The sequence below is a fragment of the Canis aureus genome, chromosome 17 (genome assembly GCF_053574225.1).
Source record: "Canis aureus isolate CA01 chromosome 17, VMU_Caureus_v.1.0, whole genome shotgun sequence".
Taxonomy (NCBI): domain Eukaryota; kingdom Metazoa; phylum Chordata; class Mammalia; order Carnivora; family Canidae; genus Canis; species Canis aureus.
The window spans coordinates 15,913,481-15,938,085 of NC_135627.1; the positions used below are offsets into that span (position 1 = coordinate 15,913,481).

Here is a 24,605-nt window from a genome sequence, read left to right on the forward strand (position 1 = left end):
TTCCTGGTCCATCATCTAGGTAAAGATCCTTTTTGAAAATGCTAGCTTGCGTGAGCACTGCTAAGGAGGGATGAGGAAAGGTGTCTCCAGGATTGATTTGTATAAGTCCCAGTTTCCAAATACGGCAGACATCTCAAAAGATGAAAATTTAGCAGGAAACAGTGAAGGGGCTGTTGGCTCCTGCCATGACTGATCCAACTCCCCTTTTTGTCTCCTTGGCTTTCCATGGACCCCAAGTTTGGGGTTTCCTCCCTTTTGGGGGTTGATGGGAGTAGAGCTCGGGAGCCAAAGGAGCATACTAGAAAACTGACAGCAGCCTGAGCAAGGTAGCTTTTGTCATAGTTTGTTCGTTTCCTCCTTTAACCGGACAAACAGGCTGTATTACCTTTCTATGTAGGTACGGAAGCTTATGGATTCTTTCATTACCCTTGCCTAAGACCAAAACCCTAAAGTTTTCTAATAGTTGCTGCTAGTGCTTCAGGGGCAGAGAGAGCCTTAGCACTTTGAAGGCATCACCTTTACTGCCCAGACACTTTTTTCTGCTCACCTCTTGGTCCCCCACTGGTAGGCTTTCTTTGCTGTGGTTCACCACCTCCATGGTTCTAGGGAAATCTCTTGGTGGGCCAGCTAGGTGAAAATCCAGTACAGGACCAGAGACAGAAAGGACAGAGGGAAATGATTTAGTTCATTCTGATCCCTTGTCTTCCTTTGGGACCCAGATAGTCTCCCCTCTTTTGTGGAAGAGAAAAAGAAAGAAAGCCAGTCAGTCTGGTGTTGCCAAGGTGTTTTTTTTTTTTTTTTTTTTTTTAATTCCCCAACAGCCTCATTGCTGCCTCCTAGTGAAAGCTTGAGAACTGAAAAGAGACCATTTACTGGGGAGGACTTCAGGGGGAAAAGAAGAAACTGAATTTACATAGACTCGCAAACTTTATCAGTGTAATTGTCTGTTTCTCAGTTTCTGATGAGATGTATTTGTGATCACGGGTATTACGTGGCCACAGTGAAAATACAGAGCCCACCCAGACCCTACTGATCAAGGTACACAGTTCTCTGGTTGCTCCCACTTAAGAGCCAACCATAGAAAGCCCAACGAACTTAAAATTCTCTTCCAAGTTATTTTGCCTTCACTATTCACTCACACAGACCATTTTCTTTCCTATATCTTGGTCTTTTTCATCTTCAGATTAAAAAGCAAAAAACAAAAGCATAACCTCATATCAATTCAAGCGTAAGACCCATGGACTTTAAAACTGAATTTACATTTTGGCACATGAGAAAAGGATGGCATAAAAACTTTGTGAAAAGCTCAGCCAGATTCAGAGAAGTATGAAGGCTGGTTCACAGTAGCAGTCCCACCTTTTTCTGCCTTTCACTCTCGGCTACTGTGAGGGCCCTGGCTGGGAAGGGCGTAGGCCAAGAATATTGATCCCCTGAAAGCTGAAATTGAAACCTCAATCTCTCCTATTTTGAAATGTGTGAAATTTTATTTGGTGACCAGGTAAACAAACACACAATGAGCCATGTCCTTTTTTGGGTATGGAAAGCACCTTTGTTCTCTACAGTTCAACATTCTTGGACTTGAGAACTTTCAAATTTGGGTCGTTTAATACCCCTAAACAGGCAATACTGTACAATTTATAAAACTACATCCAAGGAAGCTTGTGGATTTTACTTCTTATAAGATGTGGTACACATAAGCACACATTTCAATCGCATATACAAACATTTTTTCCCCATGGCAATCATTTTTTTACAACAGATTTTTAAATTTGAAAAGAGTAGACTATAATTTAACTCACCAATATAAATACCTTTTCTCAATCCTTATCTGTATATGTCAAGATAATTTTTATGATTAGATTCAACTTCTTTCACGATGTTTAGTGAATAACAGTTTTTTTGTATCTTGCATCCCCACATATATGTTCTTCATATGACAGTGTATAATATTTTTGTCTCAAACCTACTATACAAGTTGGGTTGAAAGCTCAGGGATGATAATTTTGTAGTTTATCATCACAAAACAGTATATTTAATATTCTAGTCTATGTAATTACACCTGCTAGTGTTTCAATGTTACTCCACCCAGAGTCTGTGAATGACAGGGTGGCTTTATAGAGCCTGTAAAGGAATACGGTTCCACAGAAATAAGTCCAATTGTTTCGGCAATACAAGGACATAACTAATACAAAATAAACATTTGTAAATGTGATGCTGTAAGAAAAATACAGACTCTCATACATTCCACTGTTAGCTCACATTTCTATCCATCACAGCAACTAAAATGAAAGCAAAAATCACTATTCTTAAAATAAGCAATAAAACAAGCGTAACTTTTAAATAAATCTGATGGCCCCAAACAGCTTTTATTTAAGTCCATAACTACAATCAAGGCTCTGTGTCTGTGTGCCTGTGTATGGGATGAACATATATACTGCAGGGACGTCTTAAAGAGTTAACCACTTATAGAACTTTCCACTTGCACACACCACATGGCTAGGTCCAATCCTAACTGCCAAAGAAAGAAGGCAAGCGGGTGCTCCCTGGAAGACAGGCCAACTTGTGAATAGAACCTCCGGACTGGTCATGCTATGGGTGTGCCGCAGCATACCAAGAAGTGATAAAAATATGCAAACAAAATCATGCTATTTTTGCATCATGTCAATTACAAGGAAAACCCTGCTCTTTCTAAAGGAAACTGAGTTTAACAGCCTAAAGCCATTTCAGTACAGAGTTGATTGGTATGTTTTACTCTGTTCTTCCAGAGCGCCGTTCTGACACTCGCTGATTCCGAACACCTACCTTCACCCTATCTGTGCATTTAAGTGAGATAGTGTTAACTGTACCTGAAAGAGATCAGCATATAGATGGCTCTGTCGACCAGAACAGAAACAAAACAAACAAAACAAAACACCCAGATTTTTCAAAGAGCTGAAACGGTCAGCCAAGGATGCCTATTCTCAGCCCGGGCGAGCTCCTTTCCGAAAAGGTTGCCAAGAGCACGCTCGGTTCCTCCTCAGTTATTTTTCACTTCACTACCTCTGACTGGGTGCATCATCAGCGCAAGAAAATGCGAGAAAAGCATCTGTTGCAAGTGACATCTGGACCTCCAAGGAAAATGAGCACTTTCTTCCTAGGAGAAGTCTCCAACATTTTCTAGAGTGCGTCCCCTCTTCTGCCGCAGCTCGAGAGGCTCTCCTCGTCCCGCGAGCCTCCTTCCTCCGGGCAGAGGATGCCAGAGCCGAGACCAGTGCCAGGGTAGCCGGGATGACACCAGGGGCTGCCAACGCCACACAGTGCGCAGACTCCGCGGCGCGCTCCTAGCTCTCCGCTCGCCTCAACCTGCTCTCCAGCGAGGAGGGGTGGGAGGAGGCGTACGGAGGGGGCGGAGGGGATCCAGTTTAATTCGCGGGCCTGGGGGTGTGGGAGCGGGAGGAGGCTCGGCTGGTCCCTCCCCCCGCCCGGCGTCCTGGGCTCCACCTCCTCCGCGTGCCCCCAGATATACACACACTCGGTCGCGGCCGGACATGCACACCCAGCGCCGGCTCCGGGCGCGTGCACACGCAGGTGGCCGCACTCACCTGAGCCCGTGCCCAGGGCTCTGGCCGCCTCGGGAGCGGCGGAGTGGCGGCCTGGGCCAGGAAGGGGCCCCCGGTGCTACGGGAGTGGGGGAAGCGGGAGCAGCCCCAGCGCGGACCTGCGAATAGAGGTGATGGCGCGTTTCCCCTAGACCCCTCCGTCTGCACCTCCGCCCGGCGCCGGCCCGGCCCGGGCCCGAGAAGCCGGAGAGGGGCCCCCGGCGCGGCGCACACGCGGGCGCACGCAGCGAGGCGAGCGCGCCGGCAGGGGCGCGGCGGAGGCGGCGGCGGCGGCGGCGCCGGCGCAGGAAACTTGGGCGAAGTTAGTTGCGAGCGTCGGGCGGCGGCCGGGAGCAGCCCGAGGGGACGCGGCCGGAGCCCGGCCCGCCGCGCCGCCCCCCGCGCCCGGGCTCGGCCGGCGCCCCCGGAGGAGCTCGGAGCCCGCGGAGCCGGCATGGCCCGGGGGCCTACGGGACGCGGCGCCTCGGCCGGCCGGAAGGATTGCCCCTGAGGCCCAGCGCCCCCGGGCTTGCTCCAGCCTCCAGCCTCCAGCCTCCAGCCTCCAGCCTCCTCCGCCGACCGCAGCCGGAGAGGAAGACCCGCGAGGCAGGTGCGGGCGCGGCAGGCATCTGCCCCCGGAAGCCCCCCGCCGGCCGCGGGCGGGGGCGACTCCCACCCGCGAGCCTCCCACCCTGCCCGGAGCAGCGAGACCGGCCGGGGACGCCGCGCCCCGCGTTCCCTCGCCGCGCCCGGACCCTCCTCCGCCCCCGCCCCCACCCCCCACCCCACCCCACCCGCTGCTGTCAAATGAGAAAGTCACCGAGGAGAACCCAAACACTGCAGCCAGCGAGGGCCGCCTTCGGCACTTGGCAGCACGCGGCGCTGGGCTGCGCGGCTCACCTCGGCCGGGCCTCCGCGGCGCCCGTCTGCGAGCCGCCGTGCGCCTAGGGCCGAGCGGGCCGAGCGGAGGAGGGCGCGGCGGGACGGCCGCCACCCGCGGGGAGCCCGGAGCCCGCGCGGCCGGGGAGGAAGGACGGAAGGAAAGCCGAGGGCGACCCGCCACCGTGGGGCGGGGGCGCCGCCCACAAGTTGCTGTGCCCGCGAGAGGATTTTCCCGAGCGTCCGGCGGGAGAGACCGGGGCGGCTCGGGGCGCGCGCGGCGCAGGGCTCGGCCCCCGGCGCCCTCTTCCCGGGCGGGAGCGACGCCCGGGCGCCAGGTGGGGCGCGGCGCGCGCGGGCCGGCCGAGCGGGTCCCCGCGGACCGCCACCATTGATTTCCTCCGGGCGGAGGGCGACGGCCCCGGCGGCGGCGGCGGAGGCGGAGGAGGCGGCGGAGGAGGCGGCGGAGGCGGCGGCGGGGGGCTGCAGCCGCGGCTCGGCGACAGCATGTCCAAGCCGGTGGACCACGTCAAGCGGCCCATGAACGCCTTCATGGTGTGGTCGCGGGCTCAGCGGCGCAAGATGGCCCAGGAGAACCCCAAGATGCACAACTCGGAGATCAGCAAGCGCCTGGGCGCCGAGTGGAAGCTGCTCACCGAGTCGGAGAAGCGGCCGTTCATCGACGAGGCCAAGCGCCTGCGCGCCATGCACATGAAGGAGCACCCGGACTACAAGTACCGGCCGCGGCGCAAGCCCAAGACGCTGCTCAAGAAGGACAAGTTCGCCTTCCCGGTGCCCTACGGCCTGGGCGGCGTGGCCGACGCCGAGCACCCGGCGCTCAAGGCGGGCGCCGGGCTGCACGCGGGCGCGGGCGGCGGCCTGGTGCCCGAGTCGCTGCTCGCCAACCCCGAGAAGGCGGCCGCCGCCGCCGCCGCCGCCGCCGCGCGCGTCTTCTTCCCGCAGTCGGCGGCCGCCGCCGCCGCCGCCGCCGCCGCCGCCGCGGCCGGCGGCCCCTACTCGCTCCTCGACCTGGGCTCCAAGATGGCAGAGATCTCGTCGTCGTCGTCCGGCCTGCCGTACGCCTCGTCGCTGGGCTACCCGACCGCGGGCGCCGGCGCCTTCCACGGCGCGGCGGCGGCGGCTGCAGCGGCGGCCGCGGCCGCCGGGGGGCACACGCACTCGCACCCCAGCCCGGGCAACCCGGGCTACATGATCCCGTGCAACTGCAGCGCGTGGCCCAGCCCCGGGCTGCAGCCGCCGCTCGCCTACATCCTGCTGCCGGGCATGGGCAAGCCTCAGCTGGACCCCTACCCCGCGGCCTACGCCGCCGCGCTATGACCCCGCGGGGCCGCCTCGCGAGGACCGCTGTGCACACGTGTACATGTGTATAGGTACGAGCTCCGCGGCCTCCCCGCGCGCCCTCCCTCCCGCGACGGGGGCCCCGCGTTGTATGTACAGAAGATGTATAGGCGCAGGCAGAGGCGGAGACGCCGGTCGGGGCGCGAGTGGCAGAGCGCGCGAGGGCTCGGGCGAGTGTGCGTGTGAATTCACAGGAGCATTTCAGACCCGCACATCGGCGGCCCCCCTTCAGGAGGGCGGTTGCATCCGACAGCAGTTGATGTTTGCTTTGCACTTCGGAACCTGTTGCGTTTGGGCCCACGGAGGTGGAGGAGTCACTTTTTGACACATTGGGCTTTCCAGTTTTGTTTGTTGGAAGTTACATTGTCGGTTTTGTTTTTGCTTCTCATTATCTTGTGTTTTTTGTTTTGTTTTGTTTTTTTAAGATTTTTTTTTTTTTTCCCTCTTTTCTTTCTTCCCTCCTGGTCTGTGTCGCATGCACTCTGTTCAAGTGTTAGGTCTGAAATGGCTGGCACAAGGGAAAAGCTGATCTGTGTCAGGAGTTTTCTCAGAGCGACATGGCTCTGAGCAGCCTTGCTCCCTATTTGTACTATTTGACTTTGCAAATCTCTGTTCTCTCAAGCAGAACTCACAGACCGGATCCATTCTTGACCAGTGACCGGCTCGAATCTGGCCTTTTGTATGTGAGACGATCACGCTTTCTGTTGTTTATCACGTCATATGCAAATGAGAGCAAGAGCCCTTGAGAGCAAGGAATGCAAACAAGAAATAATGTGCGAGATGAAAACTTGTCAATTGGGTTTTATCCCTTAAAAGCGAAAACTGAGAAGTCTCCCTGGGTCCACTTGCTGGGATTTCTGACACAGTTTACAGAAAGATAAAAGGCACTGTTCCTATTTTTCCCCTTATGGCTGAGTTCACCTTAAGATTGTAAATGTGTAAATGTCCGTGAAAACATGGAGTCTGAAAATGTGTTATTTGCGTTGCCCTAAACTTGAGTCGGTTTTAGACTCTAAAGCATTTTGAGCAAATGTCAAAGTTAACTTTTAAAAATTGCGGGACTATTTCAGAATCGCAATTTTATCTAAGATTAAATCAGACTTTTTCGTCTGAGTGGTAATGATATATTTATTATTTAGCAAAACTAAAAAAAGAAAAAAGAAAAAAAACCACCCGAATTGTTTGACTAATGTCTCTGATTTTCAGCTAGCATTTCTTCACCAACTTGAACCGCTTAAATGTGTTTTGGAGTTCCCTCCCTAATTAGCTTATTTTTTAGATGACCTGCAATTCATTTGCAAATTATGATAAAACACATTTTAGAGAAAAGAACCTCAATTATAGCTTTTTGTTTCTTTTTAAATGTATATATTTTGACTAATGTTTGTGAATGAAGTTGGCTAACATGTATTTAGTTTCATTTTGACTTTATGTAATATAAAGTTTTAAAAAGTTTAAGTATTGGTTTTAACCTTTATGTGTAAATGGTTTTCTTGTGTGATCTTCTAATTTAATATTAGACGTCTAAACTATATCTGTAAATTAGAATCCGACTATCACTCTGTTCATTTTTTTTGAACAAAGAGTTTAAATAAAGCCTGAACCAGGGAAAAGAGAAAATCCTCTATTTCTTGTTGAGTTCCTAACAAGATTTTTATCTGAATTGCCCTTACGTGCCTGGTCCAGGTGAAGTGTAAGGTATCCTCCAAAGGCAGCCTTTGTTTCACTTTTGAATAGATTTACTAGGAAATCTAAATCAAGCCATTGTTATTCAGAGCCAAAAACCTGATTTATCACATTTTTAATCGTGAATAGGAAAGAAGATAAAAAAAAAAAAACCCAAGTAGTTGTATTATCTTGGTTTAAAAAAAAAAAAAAAAGGGCATTCATGAACCAGTAGAACAGAGCCCATTGAAAACATCCAGACCGTTCAAAGCATTTCACTAGTTTCCAGTAACATTTTAAGAGAGGAAAGTTGCCTGACCACTTTATCTTGTTAGTAGGAGAGCCCCGCCACTTAAGTCAGTGTAATTTGTTCACGTATCTTTGGCATATTCCTTGTTTACACTTTAAGATTTTATTTGGAAGGATAATCACTGCTAACGACAATGTACGACTTCTGGCCTCTCTGGGGCTTTATTCTGTCCTACTGAATGGCATTAAAATAGAAGTATTACAGATTCTGATGGAGAAGGTTGAATTTCCAGGGCTAGACAAGTTTTCACATAAAGGGTTTTCATTTGAGAAAGGAAATTATAGGGCACTAGGAAGACTCTCAGAGAAAAAAAAAAAATTAACTGTAGGAAGATCTTGATTTTCCATCCCCTGAGATAGAAATTCTTAAGATACAGGACTCAACTAGTCATCAACTAGTTTCCCCCCCCACTGACAGAGGCCATCTCTGGGAGCTGCACATCTTTATAAGCGACCCAGCTCTTTAAAGTCATTGTTTTCCCCCCAACGGAATAATATTTTAAAAACCATGAAAAGTTTTGGAAATGTGAGAAATAGGCTCTGCTGGTTTGACCCTGATTCACTAATTAAAACGATCCCTCTCCTGTTATTCCCTGAGCTCTTTGCAATATTATAAGTTAATTCATATGGTTCTGAGCGATTATGCAAAACTAATTTGGACTGTCCAGGGGTAATTATCCCTGACACGGTTAATTAAATCCTTTCAAGGCTTCGTCTTTCCCTTTTGTAGCAGCCCATCACTTCTCAACACGGAACTTCCTGCGGCTTGCTGGAAATCACCCCAGCCCTAAATCTAAGTTACCTCCCCGAGCCTTCCAGCTCGGCCCCACCGGCCAGAAGATTCCCCGCCCCCTCCCTCCCACCCCACCCCCTCCCTTTTTCCCAAAGATCAGCATTTTCTGGGAGCGACGCTCCGGAGTGCTGATGAATAAGAAGAGGTCTGGAAAGATGAGTAAGGGGAGGGGGGAGGCTGCCGGGGCTGCGCACACAGGGTCACATCGTCAACAGATTGTGTGCGCGCCTGTTTGGTTGCCTGAGTAAGTCCACAGGCCCCACGGGGGTGACCAGTTTAGCACCCCTTCGACTCCAGCGTTCTTGCCAACAAGTTGCGTCTGGAGAAAGCCTCCCCGCACGTTAGACTGGGAGCGCCTCTAGGGCAAGAGCGTGGAGAAGGGCCTGGGTGTGTGCGTAGGAGCCTGAGAGCGGCCCACGAATAGGGCCGGGACGAGGCACAGCGCAGGTGCGGGCTGGAGAGCTCCCCGTTTATATCCATCTCTCTTTCTTCTCTCCTCCTTCCCTCCCCTCTTTTCTTTCCTTCTTACATTTTCCTTTCTTTTTAAGGTTTGCAAAAGCCACGTCGGCATTTTTTTTTTTTTTTTTTTAGGTTGCCCAAAGGCTTTAAACAAGCCTCACCCCTGAAGGGCCAGGCGTGTTGCCTCCAGGCTTTGCGCAAACAGGTGGAATGGACCGTGTTTGAGCTCTAAGCCCCGGAGCTGGGGGACGGACGGGGCCGCGCGCGAGACGGCTGGGCCGTTATTGTCGCTTCTCCTGACAATCAGCCCCCCACCCCTTCACCCCCCGCCCCCCGGCCGCCGCAGGAAGCAAGAACAAAACCGCGCCCGTCTCCCTCTGGTCCCGCGACTCCGGGCGGCCTCCGCGACGGGCGCGGAGGATGCGGAGGCACCGGCGGTCCTCCCGGAGCAGCAGGGACCGGCGCGCCAGCCAATCAGAGCGCGGCTGGGCGCGGGCGCTCCCCGCCGCCGCCGCCGCCGCCCCCTGCGGGCCGGGGAAGCTCCCCGCACCTCGGCCGCCCCCAGCGCCGGAGTCTGGCCTGCGCCCGCAGCCCCGCCGAGGCAGAGCGCGCCGTCCAAACTTTATTAATCTCTCCCCGGTTCTTTCTCCCTCAGCCCAGTGCATCTCAAAGGTCAGCCCTCTTCTTTTAAAAGACTGATATTATTAATTCACTGACAATCCCCCCCCTCCCCATTTCTTTTTTTCTCTCTTGCAGGGGTGGGGGGGGGGAGAAGGGGGGGGAATCGTGAAAGAGCTTTTTTTTTTCATCCTTTTTTTTTTTTTTTTTTTTGTCCTTCAGTGGGAGCGTTTAGACAGTCGAGGAGGTTTTGTCCGGGAACAAAACGCAGGGTTGGGAGGTTTTGTGAGAGTGTTGTTTGTTGAAGTGGAGCTAAGAAAAAGCGGCGGCTTTCTCCTTATTGTGAAGAAACCAATCAGTGGTATTTGGAAAACTGTTAGCATTGTGCACTTCTTCTGTGTCCATTGTGAGGCGTTTCTTTTCACAAGGTTTTTTTTTCAGCCGATCCAGCTGGCCGGAATGAATAGCGGTGCAATGTGTACACGCTTTGTCCCCCCGGCCTTCAAGTAGCCTCCATTGAATAGACTAAGTTGACACTGCGTGACAGTGAAACAACATAATAAAAAATACATGAGCCCCTGAATAGGAGCAGGCGCATAAATAAATAAAATGGGTGACCAAAACTGGATAAACTGAATGACAAAACGGTGAAAGGGGAACAAAAAGATATTTAACACGCTAGATTAGCATTAGAATGCGATCTACAAGGCAGAACAATTGATGAATAGGTTTACCGGCCAAGAAAGAAATGGACTAAATGCCCTTTGAATAGATATGCTTTTTGCAAGGGCTTTGAATAGATATGCTTTTTGCAAGGGTTGAATGGGAAAAGGTAAAGATGAAGCTATGCAAATGAGCGGGGGAACTTTTTATATATATTCTTTAAACACACACACGCACTGCGGGAGGAGAGTGCTGCCTGGGGATGTTTATAGAAGCAATAATTGCCATTATTAGCATTGTCTGCAGCAGATAGGAATTGAACAGGTTGGGATAATATAGGGTAGCGGTAATTATTCTTCTAATTAATGGTGCTTTGGTACTTGAAAAAAGAAAAAAGGAAAGGAGAAGTAAAAGTTATGCAGAAGTTATGTTTCCTTGTGTCCGTTTGCCCAGCGTTGGAATCTGTGGAGCAGCAAGTCTGGCCATTCCAAGATGCGTGCTGATCTTAGAACGTTCCAGGGAGCCGATCCTTAGCCTCTGGATTGGGGGGCCTGATTTCCATTGACGTCGCGTTTTTGAGAGGCTAATATAGTGGCTGGTACCTGGTAGGTGCCGAATGAAGAGTTGTGGAATGAATGAATATAAATTTAATGGGGGAACCCAAGCCTCCTATGGAGGTGGGGGGAGGGGTGACACCGAGACTGCTTTGCCTTTCACCACCCCCTGCCACCCCCGCCCCCTTTATCTAGAGGCGGGGAGTGGTCCAGGAAGGAAGATCGCCGCTTCCCCCCACTTTTCTAAGGGTGCGTCCTTTGTCCATCTGGGCCGCTGGAAAAGATATAAACACCAAACAAGCGACGAGCAACTGCAGCCCCCCCCCCAATTCCATTTCTGTCCTCACCCCTAAATCCACCCCAAAGGCAGAGCCTTTGAGCAGCCCCACCTGGCTGTGTAGAAACATTGTACCCACCCGTTTAAAGAGTCGTTCTCTCCCCTTGCCCCCGCCGCCTTTCCCTTCCAGTCTGTCTTTGACCGAGTTCCACAGGCCCAGGGAACCTCCTGGCCCAGCTGCCAGCGAAGGCAGGGCGCGAACCCTCCGAGATGCGGGCTGTCCTCGGATTGCGCGCGCTGCCCTGGAGGCGGGTGTCCGTAGGGGCCTTTACAGCCAACCGAGTCCATTATTTTCCAGGGTTGACCACCAGGCCTTCGGGGCCGCTGGGCCACCCAGCCATCGAGGTTTCCAGTCGCTTTCTGAGTTGCCCCTAACTTAAATGAATAATGCAAATTACAGACAGCGGAGCTGACAGGGCCCCGCGGGCGCGCGGAACCTCCGAGGGCGCTCGGAGCAGCCGCTCTCCCGACCTCCCCGACCTCCCCGACGGCTGGCGGGAAACCGAGTTTTGAGAAGCAGTGACAACTGCTTCTGAATTGTGGTGACCAAGGGGGCGGGGGACGGGGTGGGGGGGGGTGTAGAATCCCAAACTCTAAAAGCAGTGGGTTCCTCCCCCCCCCCCCCCACACACACACACTTCTTCTTTTTAAAGAAGCAATTGAGCCTTACCAAGCGACGGGAGCCGCGCCGAAGCCTCGCATATTTTAAAGTGTAACCCGAGCCTTCGCTGTTTCAGCTTCACTTAAAACATGCAAATTCTTAGAATCTGACAAATCTGAAAAACTTGGAGAGAGCTCTCTCCGGGATAAAGCCGCTGAAAGTCACTTTAAGGTGATAACTGGGGGGCGATGGGCGTTTGTGCGGGAGGGGACGACCTGTTGGATTGGGTTTTCCAGGGTCTAGGCGGCGCCGGGCCCTGGGCGACCGCCTGGACCCGACGCGGGGAAGTGGTACCCACAGGGCAACCAGCCAGGGCGTCTCCGCTTTGGTGACCCCCACCGCCCCGGCCGCTCCCCGCCCGGGCCCCTCACCGCACGCTTTGTCAGGTAGACTCCAGCGCCCTCGCCGCCGCCGCCCCATCATTCACACTTGACTGGAGGAAATAAAACCGGCTTTGGCTTTTTAATTCCTTTTGAAGATGTTTCCACCTGATTTCTACCTCCTTTGGGCTCCTCGCTTGATTGGGGGAGGGGTTATTTAGGGACTTTTTGACAAACAGCAGAAGTTAAGGTACTAATTGTAAACACCCCGTTGCTCTCTTTGAATGTATTTATTATCATATTAGCCGAGCACTTGGAGACACTCGGCCTATTACTCATTTCGAGCCTCTAGGCAAAGAATTCTCCTACTGAGATCGACCAGTAAAACCAGATTTCTTGAGGGAAATTACGAGGACGTCTGCAGACGCTCTTCGCCGAATGATATTCCTGGATCGTCAATTTCACATGCGTACCCTCCTCCCTACTCAGCCCAGCCTTAGTATTTTATTTCGGGATCACCCCAAGGTAATTAGCCGCTCGCAGAAAGCTTGAAATCTCAAAAGGAGAGGCGCAGCCTAGGATAACACAGACCAAGTGAGGCTTTTCAGATCGGTTGACTCCACTGGGGCTACCTTTTTCCTGAGGTCAGGAGTGGAGAGAAGTCTGTTTGCAGAGGAGGGAACACCTTTAAAAGGGGTCTCAGGAACCCAGGATGTGTGTGGTGGGTTGGGGGGGGGGTGATAGGGGGGATGGGAGGCGAGCTTCCTAGAATGTCACCACCTTGACCTCGAAGGGAGCTCAGACTATCCTCCCTAGAGTCCCCCGAAAATACTGCCACTGAGTTCGGGGAACTTTATAGCGCTTTCCCCATTTGCCCATTTCAAGTCCCAAAGTTGGTGCGCGTGCACGCGCGCGCGCGCACACAGACACACCCCTGGTTTGGAGCAAACCCGGGTTTATTTAGCACCATATGGTAAAGCCTGGGTTTGGGAATAGCCGCCGACATTCCGACAGATTGGAAGTCTACGCGGGCGTGTATCAAGCGGCGGAGGAAATTGCGTGGAATCCTCACCGCGCCCCAAACACACGGGAACTTGCCCCACAAAGTTTTCGCGCTCGCTCCCCCTCGCTCTCTCCTACTTCGCTGAAGTTTGGATAAGCGTGTTTGCTTTCATCTGGACCGCCTGAGAGGTGGCCTAGGTGGCCTCACTCTCCCGGCATAGACCCGCTCAGTGACGACGAATGAAAAAAACGCACGTGGAGCTTGGGGAGAGGAGATGGAGAACCTTTTCAGGGAGGCAGCAGAAAAGCGGGTGCTGAGCGAAACGGAAGGATAAGAGCGAGGGCAAAAGAGAAAGAAAATCGAGACAGGAAAGGTAATAGAACAGCAGCACCACTGACACTCCCTCTTGCCTTCGGGTTCAACACCTGGGAGAGGTGCTGGCAAGGGCAGGTGAGGGAGAGGACGTGCCGAACAGCAGCAGGAGGAGGAGAATCTCAGACCTTCAGACGCCCCCCAACCCTGACTCCCCTGCAAGATCCCTGCGGGTTCGCCGCATCTGGGAAGAGTGGCCCGGTCTGGGAGGGCGGGGAGTGGGAAGCCAAGATCATGCGGGCTCTGACAGGTTCCGCGTGGACCTGTGGGATCCGGAAGCCACGGAGGGCCCTGAAGGTCCCCCCATCTCGGCCCCTGTGCCTCCCTGCTCTGCTGCTGGAGCCACAGGAGAAAGAGGAGCCTCTGGAAGTGGGGCCAGCCTCTCCCGCACGAGTGTAATCCCTGCAGACCCGCAGTGGAAAACCCATTATGTGCTGTCTGAAACTTACTTAGGAAAAATAAATCACAATTATGATGAACTTTAGAAGAGGGGTCGGTAGCAAGCGTGGGACTGTGGAGCTAAAGCTGTCGTTTCTTCCTGGGAAATCTGCCCTGATGGACCTTAAGGACAGCTCGGGCGCTCTTTCCGGCTCCCCGGCGAGAGCTGCGGGCATTAGTAAGGTCCTTAGCTAATCGCCCCAGTCCCGCTTCTCAGCCAGCGCCCCACTTCGGGCCTCTCGAGGACGGGGCTGCGGGACAAAGGCTCCGTCTGCCTAGCTCCAGACCCAAGGTTTCTTTGCGCTTCTAGAGTGCAAGCCCAAGTCGCTGTTCCGCCTTTTTCGGGGACTCGGTTTTCTCCTGCAAACCCAGACTTGAGTAAGTAGTGAGAGCAGCGGTTGATGAATATGTATTCGAACGGGCTGTTTAAGGCAGCGCGAATAAACATGAGCCCGCGGTGGCAGCGCCCACCCGCTCCCTTTCACCTCTCTGGGGCGCGGGGAGCCGGAACGGGTGAGTCTCGCATTCCTGATACCGCGGGGACGTGGGTCTGCTGGAGAAGCGCTGAGCCTCTCCGAGCTCCCCCACCCTATCCCCACCCCCACCCCCAGGGACCCTCCCCGTCCTACCTCCCGCACCCCCCCCCCCCCACCTGGCTGCCCGAGCGCAAGGCAGGTGGCGCAGATCCGCGCACACCCACTCCTCGGGGGCTTTGGACACCGTTTTCCTTCTAGAAAGCTGCCTTGACTTGTGTCACTGAGGTGCAGATCTTGCGAACCTGGGGGTGGGGTAGGGGCGTGGGGGGAAGAGTGCTCTTCTCCCTCTCCAGATTTGGGGTAAGCATTGCTCCACACGAGTCTCTGCGCAAAACTCGAGAACCCTGAACTTGTCCCCGGGCGTAGTGGACGGAGGTCGTGAGGGGCCTGCCCTCGCAGAAGGCGTTTGTTCTCAGATGTCTGCGGGCGGAGGGGCGGCCGCCGGGAACAACTGCCCACCCACTACACTTCCCAAGCCGCGCCACCTCCCGCTGGGAAAAGTCGCCCTTGGGCCTCTTTGTCTCCCCGGAGCCGGGGCGTCTTCGCCTTTGGAAGCCGTGTGAAATAGCCAAGCTGGCTGTACACGCAGGCCTGGGCAGCTTCGCCACCCGCAGACGCCCCGGCCCCCGGCCTCTGTCTCCTCTCGGGCACGCGCCGGGTGACCGGCCTGCGCCGGGCGGCATCGGGTGCCCGCGGCCCGCAGCGCAGCCCCGGGGCTCAGGAGCGGGCGGCGGCGAGGCCTGGCTTGCCCCTGGGCCAGGCCCGCGGGGAGCAGCCGAGACCCAAGCCTCCTCGGACCTCGAGGCCTGCTCCAAGCCTCAGGCTCCCTCCCGCAGCTGCGTTGTTGCCAGCCCCCACTTCGCACCCAAGGCTGCCACTCTGGCCCTCACCTTGGGTGTAAGAGGAGAGTCGGCTTCTGCACCACGCCCCCCCCCCCCCACGCCGAGCGCCCGGGACAGTGACCCTTCCCCGCGCAGAGAAGCCCTGGGGGGCGGGAGGCGCTTCGCACCACCGGGCCGCTGGCTTCCGCGAGTGGGAAGAGTTCCTAACCCCACCGGGCTAGCGCCTGTCGCAGGTCAAGAGAATGCGGTCCTTGAGATAAAGAGCAGGGTTTTAAAGCTTTAGGGGACCAGGTCGAGACCACGTCTCTACCCAGATGGGACGGCTGGAGGCTTTCTCAAAAAGTGTTCCCTGAAAATGATGACTTGTGGGCAAAAGCGTTGGGCGTGGGGGATCGCCCCTAGCTAGATTACCTTCACCAGGGAAGTGGATGTAAAGGATGCTCTAGCACGCCCCTGAAAGCTCTTCTTCCTGCAGGAAAAACTGGGGCTGGTACTTCTAGAAGCATAGGGCAAGCCTTGAGGAAGGTTTGGAGAATTCAGAGTGGTTCCGTTGGCTAAGGAGAGCTCCTGGCTAGGGGAACGCCCTCACAAGAGGATCAGGAGTGGGAGAGGAGAAGGCACTTGGGGTTCTGGACTAAACTATGGGAGGCAAAGCAGGATGTCTGGGATAAATTTCATCCATATAATAGCAAGGTGAAGAACCCTAAGTCATCTAGAGATGCCGACAAGCCACTACTAGCAACGGCTATTCCCAAGCTCCTAATTTTGCCAGGTGAGCCCCATCAGATACCCAAGACCAAGGAAGCATCATTCACATTATATTCTGTGTGAGTGCCACCCCCTAAGCAACAATAAGATTTCCCCTCTGACATCCTTAAAAATCAAAACAGAAACCCCTTGATAAAATGCTCTTTCTGATGTTCTCTGCTTTCCAAGTTGAAATTCACTTTCTCCTGACTGTGGGCAGATTGGGCTGGGGATGCTGCTGGTCAAGATATAAAAGTGTCTCCTATTCATCGCAGAGTTATTTACAATAGCTAAGATCAGGAAGCAACCTAAATACCTGTGAATAGATGAATGGATAAAGAAGATATGGTACGTGTATTTATATGTACCATGGACTATTACTCAGCCATAAACAAGAGTGAAGTCTTGCCATTTGCAACAACACGAATGGCCCTTGAGGGTGTTATGCTAGGTGAGATAAGTCAGACCAAAAAGGAAAAATACTGTATGATTCATTTACATGCGGAATCTAAAAAATAAAGCAAGCCAATAAAACAAAATAGAAACAGACTCACGGGTACAGAAAACAAACTGGTGGTTGCCAGAGGCGGGAGGGTGGGGGGGTGGCGGGTGGGGGGTGGGATGGGCAAAATAGGAGATAACAGGTACAAACTTCCACTTATAAAATAAATAAGACACTGGGATACAATGTACAGCACAGGGAATATAGTCAATAATATTGCCACAACTTTTTATGGTGAAATAGTAACTACACTTACTGTGATGATCATTTTGTAATATATATAAATATTAAATCACTGTGTTGTACACCTAAATCAATATCGTATATCAATTATTCTTCAATTTTAAAGAAAGAAAAAAATTGTCTCATTTTTCTGCTTCAACAAAGCAAGCCACCAAGAAGCCTTTTCCCTTGAACTACAAATGTGCAAAGGCAAAGGCTTCTGGCTTAATATGGCTATTGAAAAGTGAGAGAAACTCAGCTGGCAAGTGAATTCCTCAGAGGGTGCCACAGCTCTCCTCCCCTTCTGACATTTTTATGAATCAGAGTAAAGTAAAACTGTTAGTAAACCCTGATAGGGTGCTTTAAACGCATCATTGTTAAGAATTGGAGGGGGTAGAGGGGTGCCTAGGTGGCTCAGGCAGTTAAGCCTCTGCCTTTTGGCTCAGGTCATGATCTCAGGGTCCAGGGATGGAGCTCAGCATAGGGCTCTCTGCTCGGTGGGAAGCCATTCTCCCTCTCCTCCCTGCTCATGCTCTCTCTCGCTAGCTCTGTCTCTTTCTCTCAAATAAATAAATAAAATCTAAAAAAAAAAAAAAGAAAAGAAAAGAAAAGAAAAGAAAAGAAAAGAAAAAAAGAATTGGAGAGGGTAGAGCTGTGTTGTGCTAGATTTAGAATCCCAGCTATGCTGAGGCTACAGAAAGGAAAAGGAGCCTGGTTCTTCATGTTATCTCCTGCCCGTTCTCCCAGGTGCTCAGTGCTAATGAGCAGATACCTTCACTCCACCCCCACAACTACCTCCCTACCAGCTGTGCACCCACAAGAAAGCTGTGCCTTCTTTCCTGTGACTAGAGATGGACGGTTTGCAGTGAGGGCCAGCCTCTCTATTTGGTCATTAGACCCCATCTCCTTTCCAATAGGTGATCTCTTAGGTGCCCCCAATGATCCCCACTTCCTGGAATTCATGCCTTTGTGTAAGCCTCTCCCTTTGAGTGTGGGCTGTACCTAGTGATTTGCTTCCAACAAAAAGTAATGGGAGGGCACTTCCCGATTCAATTACAAAAAACGATGACTTTCCCATTCTCTCTTTCTCTCTCAGCTCTTGCTCTGAGGGAAGTCATCTGCCATTTTGTGAGATGTTTGATAGAGAGGCCCAGCAATGACCTGAAACCTGCCACCCATGGAGGGAGTGAAATGGATCCTGGCTCAGTGGAGCCTTGAAATGAGGGCACCCGGGGCCGACTCCTGATTGTAACCTTGGGAAAGACCCCAAGCCAGAAGCTATCAAAAAGGTACCCCTGGATCTCTAACCCACAGAAATCATGAAACAATCAATGTTCGTTGCTTGAAGCCATTAAGTTTAGCATAATTTGCTATGCAGGAAGAGATAACTAATATATCATGTAGCTCCAGAAAATCTCTCTCCTTTCTACTCCAATAGCAAGGTTTTCCCTCCCTACTGAATCATTCTTGCCAGCAAAAAATTAATGCTGTTCTCTCTTAAACAAAACAAAACAAAACAAAACTCTTATGACTCCATTTCCCCCTCCAGCTACCATTCCACTTCTCTGCTCCCCTTTACAGTGAATTTGTTAAAGAAGCAAAAGATGTCTATAATGTCTATATTGCTTATCTCTAATTCCCTGCTTCCTCTTTTCCTTAAACTCCCTCCAGTCAGATTCCATCCCCCCCACACCACTCCACCAAAACCTGCTCTGACCCAGGTCACCAGTGACTTCATAAATCAAATGGTCAGTTCTTATCTATAGCATGTGACAAGAGTTGGTCACTCCTCCTGGAAGCTATTTGGTTGCTAAGGTACCACACTTACCTGCGTTTTCTACTACCTCATAGGACCCTCTTGGCTAGTCTCCCTTCTTGGTTTCACTTCTCTCTAACCTCTTGTCAAGTTTTATCAGGGAAGATCAGTATTCATTCACTATTCTCTGCTATAGGTGAATGTCTGTGTCCTTCCGTGCCACAATCATGTTCAATTCTGATACCAGTGTGATGGCATTTGGAGGTGGGGATTTTGGGAAGTGATTAGGTCATGAGGGTGGAACCTTCATGAATGGGATTAGAGCCAAGAATCTCCAGAGAGCTCCCTTACCTCTTCTGCCATTTGAGGACACAGCCAGAAGAAAGCTGTCTGTGAACCAGGAAGCAGCACCCCACCCCCCAACACTGAATCTGCTGGTGCCTTAATCTTAGACTTCTTTGCCTCTAGAACTCTGAGGAATAAATTTCTGTTGTTTATAAGCCACCCAGTCTATGGTATTCTGTTTTTAGCAGCTGGGATGGGCTAAGACATTCTCTAATCTTCAAAGGAACTGCAATTGTCTTGGGATATTATTTTAACCGTTTCAGTAAGAAAACCACTATAATAATGTCAATTACAGATCTTTGTACCTGGCAATACAGGTTTATCAGTATCAGCGAGTCAGCTAAAGTAACCTATAGACCCTTAATCTCAGTAGTTTAACATGACAGAAGTTTATTTTCACCCCACATGGATTAGTAGGGGGATGGTGCTCATGCAGACTGATAGAGATTCCAGAAGGACCTGTTTCCCTGACTGCCTAGGCAGGGGCCATGCAGCATAACAACCATACACTGGCTCTTGAAGTTTCTCACTAAAAATTATGCACATCACTTCTCACATTAATTTGGCCAAAGTAAACCTCACGGCCACACCAACCTCCAAAGGGGTCCAGAAGTACAATCCCTACCATGTCCCCAGAAGGTGGAGAGCCAGAAATATTTGATGAACAGCACTATGGACCGCCTCAATGGGCTTTATGTTAAACATCCTCAATCTTAAAAGAAAACATTACCAACTGGGCTCCTTTGTATGGAGACAATGTTATCTGGAAGAAAATGTGGCTAAACCACCCCTGACTTAACCAGTGGTCTTTTTACCTCCCATAATTGAAAAGACTTCCCATTGCTTTGCAGGTGCAGCCAAATTTGGGGAAGCCTTGTGATGCTTGCAGCTCTGCCTTTCATCTCCGGCTTTGATAAAAAATGTCCATCTCCTCTCTGAATTCACAGCTTGCCAGGCGGTCTGTTGCTGCTGAGGATTTCTGGAAGGTCCATAACCCCACTGCAGGATTTGAAACTGTACTTCTGCAGGGCTTTAACGAATTTCTTATTTCCTGCATTTGTGCCCTCTACTCCTAAAAAAGTCAAACCACTGCTTTCACTTTTCCTTCCATCTTACCAAATTTATTTCTACCCTCTCCATATACACACACAGACATTCATCCTGATACACGCTCCCCATCGTATGACTCTCTTTCAGGAACTGGTGTCATGATTCTCCTCCATTTGGCCCCGCTCCAAAGTCCAACACATCATTCAAAGATCTACTCAGATCTCATCTTTTTTGAGATCTCCTACTCTGCCAACTTTTGATGCCATTTGGCTTTTTTTTTCCCTTCTGTTTTTCATTGTATTTTTCTTGTTGCTTTTTTTTTTTTTTTTTTTTTTTTTTTATTCCTCTATGAGGCACTTACTGGCTGAGTTGAATTTAGTAATTCTCTGTATGTGTCTGTATCAACACAATTGTGTGGAAAGCAAAGATGTCTCACTTAGCTTTGTATTTCAGTAGGGCCACTTCTCCTTTCCCCAGTGCCTAGCTCAGACTCTGGTCCTCAGCAAATATTTGTAATAATGTCCTCTCTGTGTTGGAATATCTTCTACCCTTCTGGACTTCTCCACAATTAGAAACACTTCTAGCTTTAATCACATAGCTTTCTCTTCTCTTCTGATCTCACTATGTGTAGTCTTACCATGAGCTCCTCTATTAGTTCAAATCTAAATGCCAGATTTACTTCAAAGAAGCCTAAATCTTAGCATTTAAATATGAGATTAAGTCATAAATCTTCTGGGCTCATACCCTGTCTTTCTTGTCTATATCTTGTGGGGCATACAAGGGGCTGAAGGTAGGAGACCATTGAACACATAACATGAGAAGAACCTGTATTCGTTGGGGTTATTAATGTGCATTGCTATAACAAAAAAACCCCTCCAAATCTCAGTGGCTCAACACAATTTTTCATGCATAGCACAGTCCAAAGCAGGACATGTGGCTCTTCTCTAACTAGTGACTAGGGACCCAAACTTCTTCCATTTTGGAATGAGGCCATTGCCCAGGGCCTTCTGGATTCTCTGCATTCAGCTGATTGACAAGCACAGACAGTCCATGCTCTTGCAGGGAGGGGTCTTATGGCCATGCCTAGAAACTAGAGGCCTCACTTAGCCTATATTTCTCTAGCTAACATATCAACCTGGTTACAAGGAATGCTGGGAAATACATTTTACTAGTGGACCAAGACAAAGAAAAGAGGATTGGTGAACATCTAGCCTGTTTCTTTCAAAGGGCCTAAGAAGTCATTTTCTCACTGTGGGATATAGAGACACAGTGCCCATACTTCCTGAACAGGGAAATAGAAATCCACATAGAGGGGGGTTGGGGGAGTTTCCTTGTTACAATTAATTTCTACTCCTCTGTTTTTTCTATAAATCCCAGAATTTACTCACTCTCCAAAAAAAGAAGATCAAGAGATAGGTAGCGAGCCTCTACCATCAGGTGTGGCTCTTCTCTCCTAGAACTCCAGCTACAAGAAATGTTCTCAGAGAGTATTTCTCAACCCTAGCAGAGCATCAGAGTCAATGTGAGCTTTTGAACCATACTATTGAATGTGACTCTCCTCCTTGAAACACTTCCGCCTTCCGCCTGACTTCAGTCAGCCTTTAGGACCCTTTCTTGGCTTTCCTCCTATCTGCTCCTTCCTATCTCCTTTTTCTGGTTTCTCTTCTTTCCACTAACTTTAAACATTAGGATGCCTTGGGGCTCAGCCTTTGGGCCTTGTCTCATCTCTTTCTATGCTCATTTCCTTGGCAGTTGTGTTACTTTTCTATTACAGCGCAAAACATTACCACAAACCAAGTGGCTTATGGCAACATCTGTTGTCAGCTCACGGTTCTGGAGGTCAGAAGTCCAGGTGTGGAGTGGCTGAGTCCTCTGTTCAGGGTCTCAGAAGCAGAAGCCAGTGGGTCAGCTGGGCTGAGTTCTCATCTGCAGGCCCTGGAGAAGACTCTGCTTCCAAGCTCAGTTAGATTGTTGGTAGAGTTCAGTTCCACGAGATTATAGAACTGAGATCCTCATTCTCCTGCTGGCTTTTGGCAGGGAGCTGCCCTCAGCTCCTAGAGGCTGCCTACATCCTTTGCCATGGGGCTGTCATCCTCCACCTTCAAAGCTAGAGATGGATAATTTCTTATGCCTGTAATCCCTCCTGCTTAAAATTGCTCTCCTCTCCTGTCTCTGCCCCCTAAGGCCAAATTCAAAGGACTCAGGGAATTAGATAAGGCCCATCTGAATATCTCCCTTGACTTAACTCAAAACCAGCTGATTAGTAATTGTTATGGATTGAATGTGCCCCCCACTCTGATTCAAAAGTTGAATCCTAACCCCCAATGTGATGGTAATTGGAGATGGAGCCTTTGGGAGGTAATAAAGCTTAGAAGAAGTCCTGAGTGTGGGGCCTTCAGGGTGGGTTAGTGCCCTTGTAACAAGAGGTGCCAGAGAGCTTCCTCTTCATTCTCCCCCCAACCCCCTCCCCCACTACTTTCTTTCTGTCTCACTACCATGCAGGGACACAGCCAGACGGTGGCCATCTATAAACCAGGAAGATACTTCTCTCTAGAAACTGACCATGCTGGCACCCTGACCTCAGACTTCTATCCTCCCAGTCTGTGGTAATTTGTTATGGCACCCCAAGCAGACCAAGACAGTAACTTTAGTAGCATCAGCAAAATCCCCTTTGCCATATACTGTGACATAATTATAGGAGAGAAATCTCATGTTCACAGGTTCCACCCACAATTGGGAGGAGATTCTGAAAGGGCTATATCATGTTGGGTATAACATCTATCAACCTCAGAATGTTGCTTACCTCAATAATCAGACTTTGTCTCATGGCTACACACTCATGATTCTCAAATTTATTTCTCTGGTGTAGACTTGTGCCCAAACCTAGACTTATCTATCTACCTTTCTAGACATTTCCACTTGGATATTTTCCAGGTGTCTCAAACTTCAAACATAGATGCAACCAAACTCTCCATCTTCCTGCCCAGACCTGCTCCTCCCATAATCTTTCGACCTCAGGGAATGGCAAAGCCACCCTTACTGTCCCTCAGGCAAAAATCCTTGAATCATTCCTGATTCCTCCCTTTTTCTACACTCCATTCAGGAAGTCCTCTGGAATTTAGCTTCAAAAGTCCACACCATCATCATCTCTCACATGAATTATTGCAACCACCCCTGTTTTACTTTTCTACTGCTGCCAGAACAAATCACAAATTTAACAACTTAAAACAACACTCACTTCTTATCTCACAATTGTGTGGATCAGAGGTCCAAGGGCTTTGGCCAGATTCTCAGCTCAGCGTCTCACAAGACTGAAATCAAGGTGTTAACTGGCCTGGGCTCTGATCTGGAGGCTCTGTGGAGAAAGTCCTCTTCTGGCATCCTTAAGATTGTTGTCAGGACTCAGGTGCTTCTCATGGTTTCCCTTTAACAACAAGATATCAAATCTCTGCCATACGTGGCCTCTTCCTGTTTTCTCTTTCTGCCATGTTCCTCTTCCTCTAGCTGAAGAAAACTCTCTGCTTTTAAAGGCTCTTGTGTTTAGATTGGGCCCGTTGGATATTCCAGAATAATCTATTTTAATCCATAACCTGAATTGCACCTGCAAAGCTCCTTGGGCCATGTAATGTAACACATTCCAGGGATTAGGGCGTGAAGAGGTTGGAGGGATCATTGCACTTGCCCCAGCCTCCTAAACTGGTCTCTCCGCTCACATACTTGTTCCCCTACAGCCTCTGCTCAACAAAGTAGACAGAACTGCGGTAACTTCCCATCCCACTCAGAGCAAATCCATTGTGAAGACAATACCCCGTGTCCCCTACACAGTTGGGATCCCTGTTTCTTCTTTCTGACTTCAGCTCTCTTGTGGTCACTCACACATCAAACATGTTCCCTCTTCTAGACATTCCACCTTCTTAGGGAGGCCTGTCCTGATTACCTATTTAAAACTGCAACCTCCACATTCCCCAAGACTCCCTCAGTCCCTTTATAGGCTTTAGTGTTCTCCACGGCACTTTCCCCTCTGGAATGTAATAAATATTTTATCTGTATTTGTTTATCATAAGCATCAAAGCAAGCCCCCCAAAGTAGAGATTTTTATCTGTCCTGTTCACTGCTTCATCTCCAGAGCCTCGAACAGTGCCTGCCACACAGAAGGCACCCAGGAAATGTTTGTTGGATGACCAAATACAGGAGTGTGCAAGTAGCCTGCCCTGCAAGGAAGAAATGTGGGCTTGGGACTAGGGGAAGGAGTTGGCCTTCCATCTTATGGAGTGCCCTGTGTGTGTGTCAGACAAAACTGTAAGCTCCATGAAGACCAGGCTGGTGTCACATCAGAAGACCTGGCCCACAGCAGATTCTTGATAAATATTTGCTGAATAGGGACACCTGGGTGGCTCAGTGGTTGAGCGTCTGCCTTTGGCTCGGGGCATGATCCTTGGGGTCTGGGATCGAGTCCCACATCAGGCTTCTTGCAGGGAGCCTGCTTCTCCCTCTGCCTATGTCTCTGCCTCTATGTGTCTCTCATGAATAAATAAATAAAAATCTTTCAAAAAAATTTGCTGAATAATGTTGATGTCACTGCACTAGATTCTGCACA

At 50.5% G+C, this 24,605-nt stretch overlaps 1 protein-coding gene across 1 annotated transcript; it reads left to right on the forward strand.

Moving 5' to 3' along the window:
• The first annotated feature begins 4,845 nt into the window (after positions 1-4,845).
• On the forward strand, positions 4,846-7,436 carry SOX21 (SRY-box transcription factor 21). Its single transcript, XM_077855183.1, has one exon. The coding sequence runs from the start codon at positions 4,965-4,967 to the stop codon at positions 5,793-5,795; it is 831 nt and encodes a 276-aa protein (XP_077711309.1). The 5' UTR covers positions 4,846-4,964; the 3' UTR covers positions 5,796-7,436.
• The last annotated feature ends 17,169 nt before the right edge of the window (positions 7,437-24,605 follow it).

Excerpts from the sequence above, each read along its gene's own strand:
- SOX21 (XM_077855183.1), top strand. The coding sequence starts at position 4,965 with ATGTCCAAGCCGGTGGACCACGTCAAGCGGCCCATGAACGCCTTCATG.